Source organism: Oncorhynchus mykiss, chromosome 27 (genome assembly GCF_057628025.1).
Source record: "Oncorhynchus mykiss isolate SJ-2025 chromosome 27, ASM5762802v1, whole genome shotgun sequence".
In the NCBI taxonomy this organism is placed as follows: domain Eukaryota; kingdom Metazoa; phylum Chordata; class Actinopteri; order Salmoniformes; family Salmonidae; genus Oncorhynchus; species Oncorhynchus mykiss.
In genome coordinates, this window is record NC_143048.1 from 44,710,000 (window position 1) to 44,725,485 (window position 15,486).

General features: G+C 44.5%; 1 protein-coding gene and 1 long non-coding RNA gene across 3 annotated transcripts in view; one reads left to right on the forward strand and one right to left on the reverse strand.

Annotated features, from left to right (window-relative positions):
- Positions 1-15,486, reverse strand: part of LOC149971325 (uncharacterized) — a 381,039-nt gene that overhangs the window by 300,763 nt on the left and 64,790 nt on the right. The window lies entirely within an intron of this gene.
- The window catches only part of usp32 (ubiquitin specific peptidase 32), a 106,663-nt gene continuing 91,886 nt past the window's right edge, over positions 710-15,486 (forward strand). For both annotated transcript variants that reach the window (XM_036965634.2, XM_036965635.2), the window contains exon 1: positions 710-981. In XM_036965634.2, coding sequence (XP_036821529.2) covers positions 924-981 — 58 coding nt within the window. In that variant the 5' untranslated portion in view covers positions 710-923. The remainder of the gene's footprint in view (positions 982-15,486) is intronic.

Consider the following 15,486-nt stretch of genomic DNA (forward strand, 5'->3'; position numbering starts at 1 on the left):
GTACTACTTGTTATCCCGTTGTTGAACTCAGAGTTGACCAAAGTTACTTTTGCTAACTCTTCGAACTACATTCGTAGTATAGGCCTCAGATAGGCATACTTTAAAAAAATATATATGTTTGTTAATCTTGTTTTGGTGTCAACATTCTTGAGTATTGCTGATCTATGCAAGTGATTAGATATTGTAGATAATCATGTTTAATAACACATACAATTACAATTACACATACATACGCATTCAGCACATACTAGAGAAGTTATTAATTCTAATAGCAAAAAAAACGTGTTTATCCAATGCAACGTGGTACATTATTATTAGACCAATTGTTAGTCAAATAACTTTCACACTTTAGCAGTCTAGACGAGCGTTACCTTATGCAATGCATATTCTGCAAACCTTATGATGAAACGTTTTCAACTATATCCACAAGGGGGAGCCAGAGACAAGGACAGCTTTGACAGTTTTACAAAATGGTAACATTGTAGATTAAAGTGAGACATAGACAGACCCAAAACTGTATTATTGTGTGAAACAATTTGGCAATATAGCGTTGCAAAAAATAATGTTACATTGGGGTAATGCGCTACATAATAGTAACAGCATCTGAAAGCTGGCTGTATTTGATTGTTTATCTCATGCGCATAGACCGTAAAAAGACATATCTGCGCAACCATTTCATGTCAACCAATCAAGTGACCCGAGGAATCCCGATCATGTGACCGTAGCCAGCATGGAGGCGGAGGCGACGAGAGAGACCGAGGCGACGCGACGAGAGGGGCGGAGGTGACGAGAGGCGTCGCTCGTTGAAAACACAGCAAAGCACATCACTGGTAACGGATTTCGCAAGAAACGGACAACGGCAACAGGCGCCGTTCATACACTCCACATTTTATTTTCTCACATCTTAGTGAAATGAGGGCAACATGGGTGCAAAGGAGTCAAGGATAGGTTTCCTTTCGTATGACGAGGCCATTAAAAGAGGTAAGCTAACCACGGTAACCGCTAGAGATGGGTTGTCTAGTCAACGAAACGAGAGAGAGTGTCATGCCAAGACCGTGGAACTTGCTTTCTCATGTTCGCTGCAGAGCTGTGCGGATAGCTAGGCTGTGTTGCTCAATATCACAGTCTACACATTGACAAGTTTATTGCTAAGCGAACCGTTCAGGTAGCTGTCAGTGTCAAGTGTTTCAAAACATACTGCCATCTGGAATCAAAGCATTGAATTTGGTGTGTGTGTGTGTGTGTGTGTGTGTGTGTGTGTGTGTGTGTGTGTGTGTGTGTGTGTGTGTGTGTGTGTGTGTGTGTGTGTGTGTGTGTGTGTGAAGGCCACACGATATTTGTGATTATGTTGGGAAAAGATCGCTCTGGGGATAACGTTAACTACGTGAGTGTGTATCACTGTTTTATCAATCAGGCGCTGCCCACATCAACAAACACAGAGAGAGGGAGTGATAACAAGCTTGATCCGTGAATAACCAACATAACATTCTCTACTTGTGTCTGCCAGATCTCACACGGCATAACCCATCTAGTCTACTGTACGAGTTGATTAGGGACATTTTTGTTGTAGTCTTTTTAATTTTTTTTTTTTTTTACAGTTTTTGAGCCAATCAGTATATAGAGAGAAAGCATGAGATGTCAGCTGTGTTCTTGTACTAGGCCGGCAGGATGTATTTCTCTCTTCAGATCAGATATTGAGACAATTATCACAAGGGCATTGCAGAGGTTAGACCGGATAAATGTAGCCTCGCTCGTACCAGCCAAAATGTTTAGGATCAAATATTGAATCAATTTGTTAGAGTTCTGCGTATCCATCTGTTAGTTTGTTCATTGATGTAAGAGTCGGTTGAATATCTATCAGGAAGCTCTTGAAAAGATCTTATTCGATTAGGTGATACTTGCTGTACTTTGGTCTCTGCAGTCGTAACAACTGAACTTTGTCTGCCAGGATTCATTAGCTAAATGTGTTACACATTGAGTTCTGTCACTGTGACCTCGTATGGTAATGTGCATTTAGACCCATTGCCCTTTACAATTTGTGGTGTAGGACTGAAGGAGTATATTCCAGTAGTGACCACAGGAAGTTATAGCCTATTTCTGTTTTGCTGAATGTTTCATATGCTGTTTATTCCTGACCATTAAACTGCATTTGAAAGGTCCACTGACTGACTTATTTCCTGGTCTTTGGAAGGGACTGTTTACCTAATTTAGCTAGTCCCTCCCATCCTCTTTCACTCTACTGTAGGCTTTCAACCAATCACATTTATTTATAAAGTCATTTTTACATCAGCCCATGTCACAAAGTGCTTATACAGAAACCCAGCCTAAAACCCCAAACAGCAAGCAAAGCAGGTGTAGAAGCACGGTGGCCAGGGAAAACCTCCCTAGAAAGGCCAGAACCTAGGAAGAAACATAAAGAGGAACCAGGCTGTGAAAAGTGGCCAGTCCTCTTCTTCTGGCTGTGCCCGGTGGAGATTTTAACAGTACATGGCCATTATGCCCAGATCATTCTTCAAGATGTTCATAGATGACCAACAGGGTCAAACAATAATCACAGTGCTTATAGAGGGTGCAAAAGGTCAACGCCTCAGGAGTAAATGTCAGTTGGCTTTTCATAGCTGAGCGTTCAGAGGTCGAGACAGTGTGGAAACAGCAGGACCGAGACAAAGACCGCTGAACAGGTCAGGCTTCCATAGCTGCAGGCAGAACAGCAGAAACTGGATCAGGAGCACAGATTTATTAGATCAGATAGGACTCGCCTACGCTCCCCGGCACAGGCTATTTTAGAATAGATACTGGAGACTGAGCCTGGGAAGGTCGGGGGACACTGTGGCCCTGTACAACGATACCCCCGGACAGGACCAACCAAAGCACAGCCCCAACACCATCAGATGGATATCCCACTCACTACCCTGAGACAAGGCTGAGTATAGCCCACAAAGATCTCCTCCACTACACGAGCCCGAGGGGGCGTACAACCGGACAGGAAGATCACATCAGTGACTCAACCCACTATAGTCGTGTATCACAAAAAAAGCCTGGCACAACGTGATTTTTTATACATGTATTTTTTCATTTAACTAGGCAAGTCAGTTAAGAACAAGTTCTTATTGACAAGGACGGCATACACCGCCCAAACCCGGACGACGCTGGGACAATTGTTCGCCGCCCTATGGGACTCCCAATCATGGCCTGTTGTGATACAGCCTGGATTCGAACCAGGGTGTCTGTAGTGACGCCTCTTGCACTGAGATGCAGTGCCTTTAGACACCCCTCCTAGGCTACAAGGTGACATTAGTCACAGCCAAGCATTCCTCTGATTCGCATGCTATATGATCATATGTTACAAAGCACACCAAGCCCATGGAATCACCCAAATCCTATCTACCGGGTGGTCACAGGACGTGTGGTGGAACTGAACTAAGAGGAAAGGAAATCAGAGCTGTTCTCATGGCGACATAGTGTGGTGTCTGTTGCTTAACAACTAAATGAATCGTACGCTGTGCTTTCTTTTAGCAAGCAGACGGTCACGTGGTGATTCTCTCTGTTCTTCCCATTGTAGGAGTCGGAGGACAATTAGGCTGATCTACCTGAAGACTTGATCTAGCATAATGGGTTCGATAGGTTAGGAGGCCTAGATGTTTACATACACCTTGGCCAAATACATTTTAAACTCAGTTTTTTTCACAATTCTAGTAAAAATTCCCTGTCTTAGGTCAGTTAGGATCACCACTTTATTTTAAGAAGGTGAAATGTCAGAATAATAGGAGTGATTTTATTTAAGCTTTTATTTCTTTCATCACATTCCCAGTGCGTCAGGAGTTTACATACACTCAATGAGTATTTGGTAGCATTGCCTTTACATTGTTTAACTTGGGTCAAATTTCTCCAAAAAGTACGATCTTTGTCCCCATGTGCAGTTGGCTACCGTAGTCTGGCTTTTTTATGGTGGTTTTGGAGCAGTGGCTTCTTCCTTGCTCAGCGGCCTTTCAGGTTATGTCGATATAGGACTCGTTTTACTGTGGATATAGATACTTTTGTACCTGTTTCGTCCAGCATCTTCACAAGGTCCTTTGCTGCTGTTCTGGGATTGATTTGCACTTTTCGCACCAAAGTACGTTCATCTCTAGGAGACAGATGGTGTTTATACTTGTGTACTATTCTTTGTAGAGATGAACGTGGTACCTTCAGGCGTTTGGAAATTGCTCCCAAGGATGAACCAGACTTGTGGAGGTCTTGGCTGATTTCTTTTGATTTTCCCATGATGTCAGGCAAAGAGGCACTGATTTTGAAGGTAGGCCTTGAAATACATCCACAGGTACACCTACAATTGACCCAATTTATGTCAATTAGTCTATCAGAAGCTTCTAAAGACATGGCATCATTTTCTGGAATATTCCAAGCTGTTTAAAGGCACAGTCAACTTAGTGTATGTAAACTTCTGACCCACTGAAATTGTGATACAGTGAATTATAAGTGAAACAATCCGTCTGTAAACAGTTGTTGAAAAAATTACTTGTGTCATGCACAAAGTAGATGTCCTAACCGACTTGCCAAAACTATAGTTTGTTAACAAGACATTTGTGGAGTGGTTGAAAAATGAGTTTTAATGACTCCAATCTAAGTGTATGTAAACTAGTTTTAATGACTCCAATCTAAGTGTATGTAAACTAGTTTTAATGACTCCAAACTAAGTGTATGTAAACTAGTTTTAATGATTCTCACCTAAGTGTATGTAAACTAGTTTTAATAACTCCAACCTAAGTGTATGTAAACTAGTTTTAATGACTCCAACCTAAGTGTATGTAAACTAGTTTTAATGACTCCAACCTAAGTGTATGTAAACTAGTTTTAATGACTCCAACCTAAGTGTATGTAAACTAGTTTTAATGACTCCAATATAAGTGTATGTAAACTAGTTTTAATGACTCCAATATAAGTGTATGTAAACTAGTTTTAATGACTCCAACCTAAGTGTATGTAAACTAGTTTTAATGACTCCAATCTAAGTGTATGTAAACTAGTTTTAATGACTCCAACCTAAGTGTGTGTAAACTAGTTTTAATAACTCCAACCTAAGTGTATGTAAACTAGTTTTAATGACTCCAACCTAAGTGTATGTACACTAGTTTTAATGACTCCAACCTAAGTGTATGTAACTTCTGACTTCAGCTGTATATAGCAGCTCAAAGGTTGTCCGTTTTATTGTGAGAAGCACCTTGCTGTACTGTAGGTACTAAACACTGATGTGGATAGGAAGGAGGTGACTTTATGAGTTGACCAACTACTGTAGATATGAGTCACACTGACCCTGTGGTAAGCTAAGCAGAGCAGAGGGGAAACCAGAGCACCCAGGCAGCGGCCCCTGGCACCCTGTGGTAAGCTAAGCAGAGCAGAGGGGAAACCAGAGCACCCAGGCAGCGGCCCCTGGCATCAGTCAGTCAGGAATTGTGTAAATGATAATCATTGTGTGGAATCAACCTCGACGTATGGAAGATAACGAGGGGAAATCAATTGGTCGTATTTTAATGCTTATCTCATACAGCACCTCCGTAATAGTGAGAGAGAGACAGACTGCCCTTCATTTTCCGTTTCTAAAAAGCTCACGCAAGGAGCAGAGACGGGAGCAGCTGGGTCTGTGCAACTTTTGCATGTCTAAGCAAACTCTGTGGCAACATTAGGAGGAGGAGGATGATGCTTTTCTGAAGGGACTGTATGTAGGCCTCTGCCCAGAAGCTACGTTGAGTCATCATGTCCAATCACCAACTGCACCCTTGAGTGCAACCGGTGGGTATCATATCAGTGTATGCCATGAACCGTGTGTTGTCTTCTAGGTGCAGAGTGCCGTCAGAGCAGGGGGTCTGAGAGAGGGAATGTGTCATGCAGTAGCTAGCTGTGGAACTGTCTGGGAGCTTTCGGCGTCAGCGGTCGGTCAGACCTCTCTCGCTCTCTCGCTCTCTCTTTCCTCTCTCTTTCTCTCATTCCTCTCTCTTTCTCTCATTCCTCTCTCTTTCTCTTTCTCGCCTCTCTTGTTCTGTTCCTCGATGGTTAATCCAGCAGCCTACTCAGCCTGCCAGGCAGTGCTTTGCATTCACACCTTGTATTGCCTCAGGGCAGACCAATCTGACGACTCCTACTTGTGGTTTTCGGGTTATTCACATTTCCCTAGGGTGACCGCGAAGTGTTCCAGAGAAAACAATGTTGGGATGGTGGTGGTGGTGTTTTGGTTCGATGAATGTCAGCTTTCTTTGCATAGCAGCCTGATAGCATTATTAAGAGGTGTTTTGACATCGGATCATTAGTCATACAGTCCAGCCGTTAGTTTAGGCTACTTGTTGTCGTTAATGTACCCATAGTTAACCACCGGACAACTAGGCTACTCATTTGCTAGTCTAAGAGTCTGAGGGCAAGGCCAGACTGATCCGTGGAGAACAGACACCAAATTAGAACGGACAAATTTTGGTCAGAGTGTGTGACGTATAAATGGAGCTCTTTTCTAATTGGTTAACCGGATGGTTACGTACAGTTGAAGTAGGAAGTTTATGTACACCTTAGTCAAATACATTTAAACTCAGTTTTTCACAATTCCTGAATTTAATACTAGTAAAAATTCCCTGTCTTAGGTCAGCTAGGATCACCACTTTATTTTAAGAATGTGAAATGTCAGAATAATAATGTATTTATTTCAGCTTTTATTACTTTTATCACATTCCCAGTGGTTTAGAAGTCTTTAAATTGTTTAACTTGGGTCAAACGTTTCGGGTAGCCTTCCACAAGCTTCCCACAATAAGGGGGGAATTTTGGCCCATTCCTCCTGACTAAGCCTACTAATGATTATGACATTACTTATAACAATAAGGATATCAAGGAAAAAGGTTTATTATAAATGTAATTTTTCTGACCATTTCAATCAGCGTTAACAACAGTAAATACATTTTATAAATAATACCAGTGAGACTGGTCTAATGGAAAATAATGTAAAGCCTTTTATTACAGCATAGTAAAGATTAAAAACTTTAATTTGTGAAATAATTTATCCAACGTGTTGTGTGAGGCTTAGAGCTCACGGATTCAGTTATTAAACAAAACACTGAAACAAGCAACCGAAGCAGGATCTGTCTTACTTCTGTTAATATATATATACATATATATATTTATATATGGATGAATTATAAAGCCAGGCACATTTTAACAGTTAGGTTATTGATTATAGACCTAACTGCTCGACTTAAGAAATCTCGATAGGCTGTTGGTTTATCGACCAAACAGTTTGGTTTTTCAGGTCCGGCTCCAGCCCCATGCCATGTCACTCTCCCTCTCAGCAGACAGGCTTGTGATACTTCAGGATGCAGCCAGCCAGCCAGCCCCATGCCATGTCACTCTCCCTCTCAGCAGACAGGCCTGTGATATTTTAGATTTTTCAAAGTAGTCACCCTTCGCCTTGATGACAGATTTGCACACTCTTGGCATTCTCTCAACCAGCTTAATGAGGTAGTCACCTGGAATGCTTTTACAACAGTCTTGAAGGAGTTCCCACATATGCTGAGCACTTGTTGGGTGCTTGTCCTTCACTCTGCAGTCCAACTCATCCCAAACCATCTCAATTGGGTTGAGGTCGGGTGATTGTGGAGGCTAAGTCACCTGATGCAGAACTCCATCACTCTCCTTCTTGGTCAAATAGCCCTTACACAGCCTGGAGGTGTGTTTTGGGTCATTGTCTTGTTGGGGGAAAATAAAATGATAGACCCACTAATCGCAAACCAGATGGGATGGCGTATTGCTGCAGAATGCTGTGGTAGCCGTACTGGTTAAGTGTGCCTTTTTGAATTCTAAATAAATCACTGACAGTGTCACCAGCAAAGCACACCTCCTCCTCCATGCTTCACGTGGGAACGACACATGCTGAGATCATCAGTTCACCTACTCTGCGTTTCACAAAGACACTTCGGTTGGAACCAAACATCTCAAATTTAGACTCATCAGACTAAAGGACAGATTTCTACTGGCCTAATGTGTTTCTTAGCCCAAGCAAATCTCTTCTTCTTATTGGTGTCCTTTTAGTAGTGGGTTCTTTGCGGGAATCAGGCCTTCATGGTCAAATTGCTGCAGTCTCCTCTGAACAGTTGATGTTGAGATGTCTGTTACTTGAACTCTGAAGTGTTTATTTGGGCTGCAATCTGAAGTGCAGTTAATTGCCAATTTCTGTGACTGGTAACTCTAATGAACTTATCCTCTGCAACAGAGGTAACTCTGGGTCTTCCTTTCCTGTGGCGGTCCTCATGAGAGCCAGTTTCATCATAGCGCTTGATGGTTTTTGCAACTGAAATTTTCCAGATTGACTGACCTTCATGTCTTAACGTAAGGATGGACTGTTGTTTCCCTTTGCATATTTGAGCTGTTCTTGCCATAATATGGACTTGGTCTTTTATCAAATAGGGCTACCTTCTGTATACCACCCCTACCTTGTCACAACACAACTGATTGTCTCAAACGCATTAAGAAGGAAAGATTCCACAAATTCACTTTTAACACGGCGCATATGTTAATTGAAATGCATTCCAGGTGACTACCTCATGAAGCTGGTTGAGAGAATGCCAAGTGTGTGCAAAGCTGTCATCGTGTGTGTCCCTCAAGCCGACACTACGACGGCCCTCAAGGAACTTCACTGGACTTTATGCAAACTGGTAACCATATATCCGGAGGCTGCATTTATTGTAGCTGGGGATTTTAACAAAGCACATTTGAGGAAAACGCTGCCTAAATTCTATCAGCATATCGACTGTAGTGCTCGCACTGGAAAAACACTTGACCATTGCTACTCCAACTTCTGGGATGCGTCCAAGTGCCTCCCCCGTCCTCCTTTCGGCAAATCTGACCACAGCTCCATTTTGCTCCTCCCTTCCTATAGGCATTAACTCGAACAGTTAAGGGCTATTCAACACTGGTCTGACAGAATCCACTCTTCAAGATTGTTTTGATCACGTGGACTGGGATAGGGTGACTGATTTCATCAAGAAGTGTATAGGAGATGTTGTACCCACTGTGACTATTAAAACCTTCCCTAACCAGAAACCGTGGATAAATGCATTTGAGCAAAAACTGAAAGCGCAAACCACCGCATTTAACCAGGGCAAGGTGACTGGGAATATGGCTGAATACAAACAGAGTAGTCATTCCCTCCGCAAGGCAAACAGGCAAATTGTCAGTATAGAGACAAAGTGGAGTCGCAATTCAACGGCTCAGACACGAGACATATGTGGCCGGGTCTACAGACAATCACGGACTACAAAAGGAAAACCACCGTCTTGCTTCTGGACAAACTAAACACCTTCTTCGTCCGCTTTGAGGATAATACAGTGCCACCGACGCGGCCCGCTACCAAGGACTGTGGGCTCTCCTTCTCCGTGGCCGACGTAAGACATTTAAACGTGTTAACCCTCGCAAGGCTGCCCGCCCAGACAGCATCCCCAGCCGCGTCCTCGGTGCATGAGCAGACCAGCTGGCTGGTGTGTTTACGGACATATTCAATCTCTTCCTATCCCAGTCTGCTGTCCCCACATGCTTCAAGATTGCCACCATTGTTCCTGTACCCAAGAAAGGTAAAGAAACTGCCCCGTAACATTCACTTCTGTCATCATGAAGTGCTTTGAGAGACTAGTCAAGGATAATATCACCTCCACCTTACCTGTCACCCTAGACCCACTTCAATATGCTTACCGCCCTAATAGGTCCACAGACGATGCATCTCCATCACACTGCACACTGCCTTATCCCATCTGGACAAGAGAAATGCCTATGTAAGAATGTTGTTATCGACAATATCTCAGGATTCAACACCATAGTACCCTCTAAGCTCTTCTTTAAGCTTGAGGCTCTGGGTCGGATCCCTGCCCTGTGCAATTGGGTCCTGACGGGCCGCCCCCGGGTGGCGAAGGTAGGAAATAACATCTCCACTTCACTGATCCACAGCATGGTCCCCACAAAGGTGCGTTCTGAGCCCTCTCCTGTACTCCCTGTTCACCCATGACTGCATGGCCATGCACGCTTCCAACTCAATCATCAAGTTTGCGGATGACACAACCGTAGTAGGCTTGTTTACCAACAACGACGAGACAGGCTACAGGGAGGAGGTGAGGGCTCTGGGAGTATGGTGTCAGGAAAATAACCTCACTCAACGTCAACAAAACAAAGGAGATGATTGTGGACTTAAGGAAACAGCAGAGGGAGCACCCCCGGGACCAAAGTGGAGAAGGTGGAAAGTTTTAAGTTCCTCGCTGTACACATCACTGAAACTGAATTGGTCCACCCACACAGACAGCGTGGTGAAGAAGGTGCAACCTCAGGAGGCTGAAGAAATTTGGCTTGTCACCTAAAACCCTCATAAACTTTTCCAGATGCACAATTGAGAGCATTCTGTCAGGCTGTATCACCGCCTGGTATGGCAACTGCACCGCCCACAACCGCAGGGCTCTCCAGAGGGTGGTGCAGTCTGCACAACGCATCACCTGGAGCAAACTACCTGCCCTCCAGGACACCTAAAGCACCCGATGTCACAGGAAGGCAAAAAAGATAATCAAGTACAATAACCACCTGAGCCACTACCTATTCACCCTGCCATCATCCAGAAGGCGAGGTCAGTATAGGTGCATCAAAGCTGCGACCGATAGAAGCTGTTTTTCCAGTCAATCTCAAGGCCATCAGACTTAAATAGCCTTCACTAGCACAGAGAGGCTGCTGCCTACATACAGACTTGAAATTGTTGGCCACTTTAATAAATGGAACACTAGTCACTTTTAATAATGTTTACATATTTTGCGTTACTCATCTCATGTATATTCTATACTATTCTACTGTATCTTAGTCCATGCTGCTCTCCTATTCTTAATTCCCTTCCTTTACTTAGATTTGTGTGTATTAGGTATTTGTTGTGGAATTATTAGATAATACTTGTTAGATATTACTTGTTAGATATTGCTAATCTGTCGGAACTAGAAGCACAAGCATTTCGCTACACCCGCATTAACATCTGCTAAACACATGTATGTGCCCAATAACATTTGATTTGATGTGAATGTCAGTTGTCCACGGCGCATGTGTTTTTTGTTGGGTGGGAGGAGAATCAGCTCCATTGTTCCTCCAGTGATGAATGGTGGTCCCACTGGACCACTGCAGTTAATGTGGCCTAGTGTCCAAGAATACAACCGTTACGTCACAGCATCGCAACAATACCACTAGTGTTAGCCACAACGCGATCCTCTTTTTGTTTTCCTCTATCTGCAACCATTTTTACTATCATTCAGCAAAGTCATTGGTGTTAAATCATTACGGCCCCATCCTGACACTTAGAGAAATGTAATGAATTCGAGTGTTTTGTTACGTGGTTCCTGGGTCTGTTTAGATACTATTGAGAGAGATGGGGATTCCAAACGTTTGCATATACAGAATGCACAAAAGCAATACCCTTAACCTCCCAAAATGTCCGATTTTCAAATCCTCTCAGGCGGTAAGGGGTGGAACAAAGCTTGGTTGGGGCGTAGCCCAATCATTGAATTAAACATAGTAGTTACATGCCCTGCCCTGCCTTGTTCCAGGCCCCCGCCCCCCTCCTTAGCGATGGGCACTGCACTACTGCATCGTGATTGACTGCGTTGCCATGGATCTAACTGGTGTGTCTGGCACCGGCTATGCTGGCAGGCCCATTCATTCAAATCTGTGTCGCTGTTAAGATTTGAGTGAGCGGCGAGACCATGGCCTGAGGTTCAGCGGGGTAAAGGTGCTCTGAATGCAGGCAAGATAATGAGCTCTTAAACATGACTGGACCTGTGGATCCATGGTTATTTATGACACACACACACACACACAGCCAGGGGCCACTAGCGGTGACCTGAATGCACATTTGGATAGTGTGTTTTAAAAAGATAAATAAATAAAGTCTCTCCTCAGAATTCAAGAAGGACACAATTCTAGATAAGTGTTTGGCATGTGGTTGCTTGAAGTATGCTGGAGCAGCACGGTAGAATCCCAAACAAACCCCAACCTCCAGCCCTTTCCTCTCAAGATGTCTATCCTTCCGTCTATCCTTCCAGCGAGAGAAGCTGGCGTAATTGAAAGCCTGTTGAAGGCTGAAGCAGCCAGGTGATTTTTCTGCGGCTGTCATTTCAAAGTGCTGTACTGTCAAGAGTCTCTCTCTCTCTGTGTGTGTGTGTGTGTGTGTGCTCTTCAAACCAGTTCAAATGGCTTTCCATCACGTGTTATTTGTAAGCTTTTGACACTGCTGAAATCCTTTTAACAGATTCCTTAGATTATACTGTCATCACTTGTCAGCAGAGGAGAAGACAAAAACAACCTGCAATTACTACCAGTCTCCCATCACCATGACTTTAGTATAGGTTAGGCCAGATGTAGTTTAGGGCCATGGCTTTAGTATAGGTTAGGCCAGATGTAGTTCAGGACCATGACTTTAGTATAGGTTAGGCCAGATGTAGTTCAGGGCCATGACTTTAGTATAGGTTAGGCCAGATGTAGTTCAGGACCATGACTTTAGTATAGGTTAGGCCAGATGTAGTTCAGGGCCATGACTTTAGTATAGGTTAGGCCAGATGTAGTTCAGGACCATGACTTTAGTATAGGTTAGGCCAGATGTAGTTCAGGGCCATGGCTTTAGTATAGGTTAGGCCAGATGTATTTCAGGACCATGACTTTAGTATAGGTTAGGCCAGATGTAGTTCAGGGCCATGACTTTAGTATAGGTTAGGCCAGATGTAGTTCAGGGCCATGGCTTTAGTATAGGTTAGGCCAGATGTAGTTCAGGCTTTAGTATAGGTTAGGCCAGATGTAGTTCAGGGCAATGGCTTTAGTATAGGTTAGGCCAGATGTAGTTCAGGGCCATGGCTTTAGTATAGGTTAGGCCAGATGTAGTTCAGGGCCATGGCTTTAGTATAGGTTAGGCCAGATGTAGTTCAGGCTTTATTATAGGTTAGGCCAGATGTAGTTCAGGCTTTAGTATAGGTTAGGCCAGATGTAGTTCAGGGCCATGGCTTTAGTATAGGTTAGGCCAGATGTAGTTCAGGACCATGGCTTTAGTATAGGTTAGGCCAGATGTAGTTCAGGGCCATGGCTTTAGTATAGGTTAGGCCAGATGTAGTTCAGGCTTTAGTATAGGTTAGGCCAGATGTAGTTCAGGCTTTAGTATAGGTTAGGCCAGATGTAGTTCAGGCTTTAGTATAGGTTAGGCCAGATGTAGTTCAGGGCCATGGCTTTAGTATAGGTTAGGCCAGATGTAGTTCAGGGCTTTAGTATAGGTTAGGCCAGATGTAGTTCAGGGCCATGGCTTTAGTATAGGTTAGGCCAGATGTAGTTCAGGCTTTAGTATAGGTTAGGCCAGATGTAGTTCAGGGCCATGGCTTTAGTATAGGTTAGGCCAGATGTAGTTCAGGGCCATGGCTTTAGTATAGGTTAGGCCAGATGTAGTTCAGGGCCATGGCTTTAGTAGTTCAGGACCTTGGCTTTAGTATAGGTTAGGCCAGATGTAGTTCAGGGCCATGGCTTTAGTATAGGTTAGGCCAGATGTAGTTCAGGGCTATGCTGGTATTATTTTCAAAACATCCGTCACAGGCTTTCTAAAAGAAGGCAGTGGCCTAAGATCAGATTCACAGCTGGAGGTCTGCTGGAGGCTTTCATACTGCAACACAACCCTGCTGGAGGCTTTCATACTGCAACACAACCCTGCTGTGGGCGTTCATACTGCAACACAACCCTACTGTGGGCTTTAATACTGCAGCACAACCCTGCTGTGGGCTTTAATACTGCAACACAACCCTGCTGTGGGCTTTCATACTGCAACACAACCCTGCTGTGGGCTTTAATACTGCAACACAACCCTGCTGTGGGCTTTCATACTGCAACACAACCCTGCTGTGGGCTTTAATACTGCAACACAACCCTACTGTGGGCTTTCATACTGCAACACAACCCTGCTGTGGGCGTTCATACTGCAACACAACCCTACTGTGGGCTTTCATACTGCAACACAACCCTGCTGTGGGCTTTAATACTGCAGCACAACCCTGCTGTGGGCTTTAATACTGCAGCACAACCCTGCTGTGGGCTTTAATACTGCAACACAACCCTGCTGTGGGCTTTCATACTGCAGCACAACCCTGCTGTGGGCTTTAATACTGCAACACAACCCTGCTGTGGGCTTTCATACTGCAACACAACCCTGCTGTGGGCTTTCATACTGCAACACAACCCTGCTGTGGGCTTTAATACTGCAGCACAACCCTGCTGTGGGCTTTAATACTGCAACACAACCCTGCTGTGGGCTTTCATACTGCAACACAACCCTGCTGTGGGCTTTCATACTGCAACACAACCCTGCTGTGGGCTTTAATACTGCAACACAACCCTACTGTGGGCTTTAATACTGCAGCACAACCCTGCTGTGGGCTTTCATACTGCAGCACAACCCTGCTGTGGGCGTTCATACTGCAACACAGTTAACCCACTGTTCCTGAATGTGTTCTTAACTGACTTTATCTAGTTAAATAAATGTGTAAAAAAAAAAAAAAATTCACCACACTGGGTGTTGCAGCTGCAAACACGTACAATTCACAGAAACACCTTCTGACTAGGTGGTGGCCCCTTCTTGTATTTCTAGCATAAACCACCAGTCTCTGTTGCTAGGCATCACCAGCTCTGTGGGCATCAGGGCCTGTATCCGCACAGCATAGCAGAGCCAGACCTAGGCATCACCAGCTCTGTGGGCATCAGGGCCTGTATCCGCACAGCATAGCAGAGCCAGACCTACCCATCACCAGCTCTGTGGGCATCGGGGCCTGTAACCGCAAAGCACAGCAGAGCCAGACCTAGCCATCACCAGCTTTGTGGGCATCAGGGCCTGCATCCACAGAACGCCTCGCAGTAAGAGTGCTGATGGAGATGAGACAAGGTGGTTGGTAACTAGGTTACTACAGTTACCCTCCTAGGGGAGAGAGGTGGTTGGTAACTACAGTTACCCTCCTAGGGGAGAGAGGTGGTTGGTTACTACAGTTACCCTCCTAGGGGAGAGAGGTGGTTGGTTACTACAGTTACCCTCCTAGGGGAGAGAGGTGGTTGGTTACTAGGTTACTACAGTTACCCTCCTAGGGGAGAGAGGTGGTTGGTAACTAGGTTACTACAGTTACCCTCCTAGGGGAGAGAGGTGGTTGGTTACTACAGTTACCCTCCTAGGGGAGAGAGGTGGTTGGTTACTACAGTTACCCTCCTAGGGGAGAGAGGCGGTTGGTAACTAGGTTACTACAGTTACCCTCCTAGGGGAGAGAGGTGGTTGGTTACTACAGTTACCCTCCTAGGGGAGAGAGGTGGTTGGTTACTACAGTTACCCTCCTAGGGGAGAGAGGTGGTTGGTTACTGCAGTTACCCTCCTAGGGGAGAGAGGTGGTTGGTTACTAGGTTACTACAGTTACCCTCCTAGGGGAGAGAGAG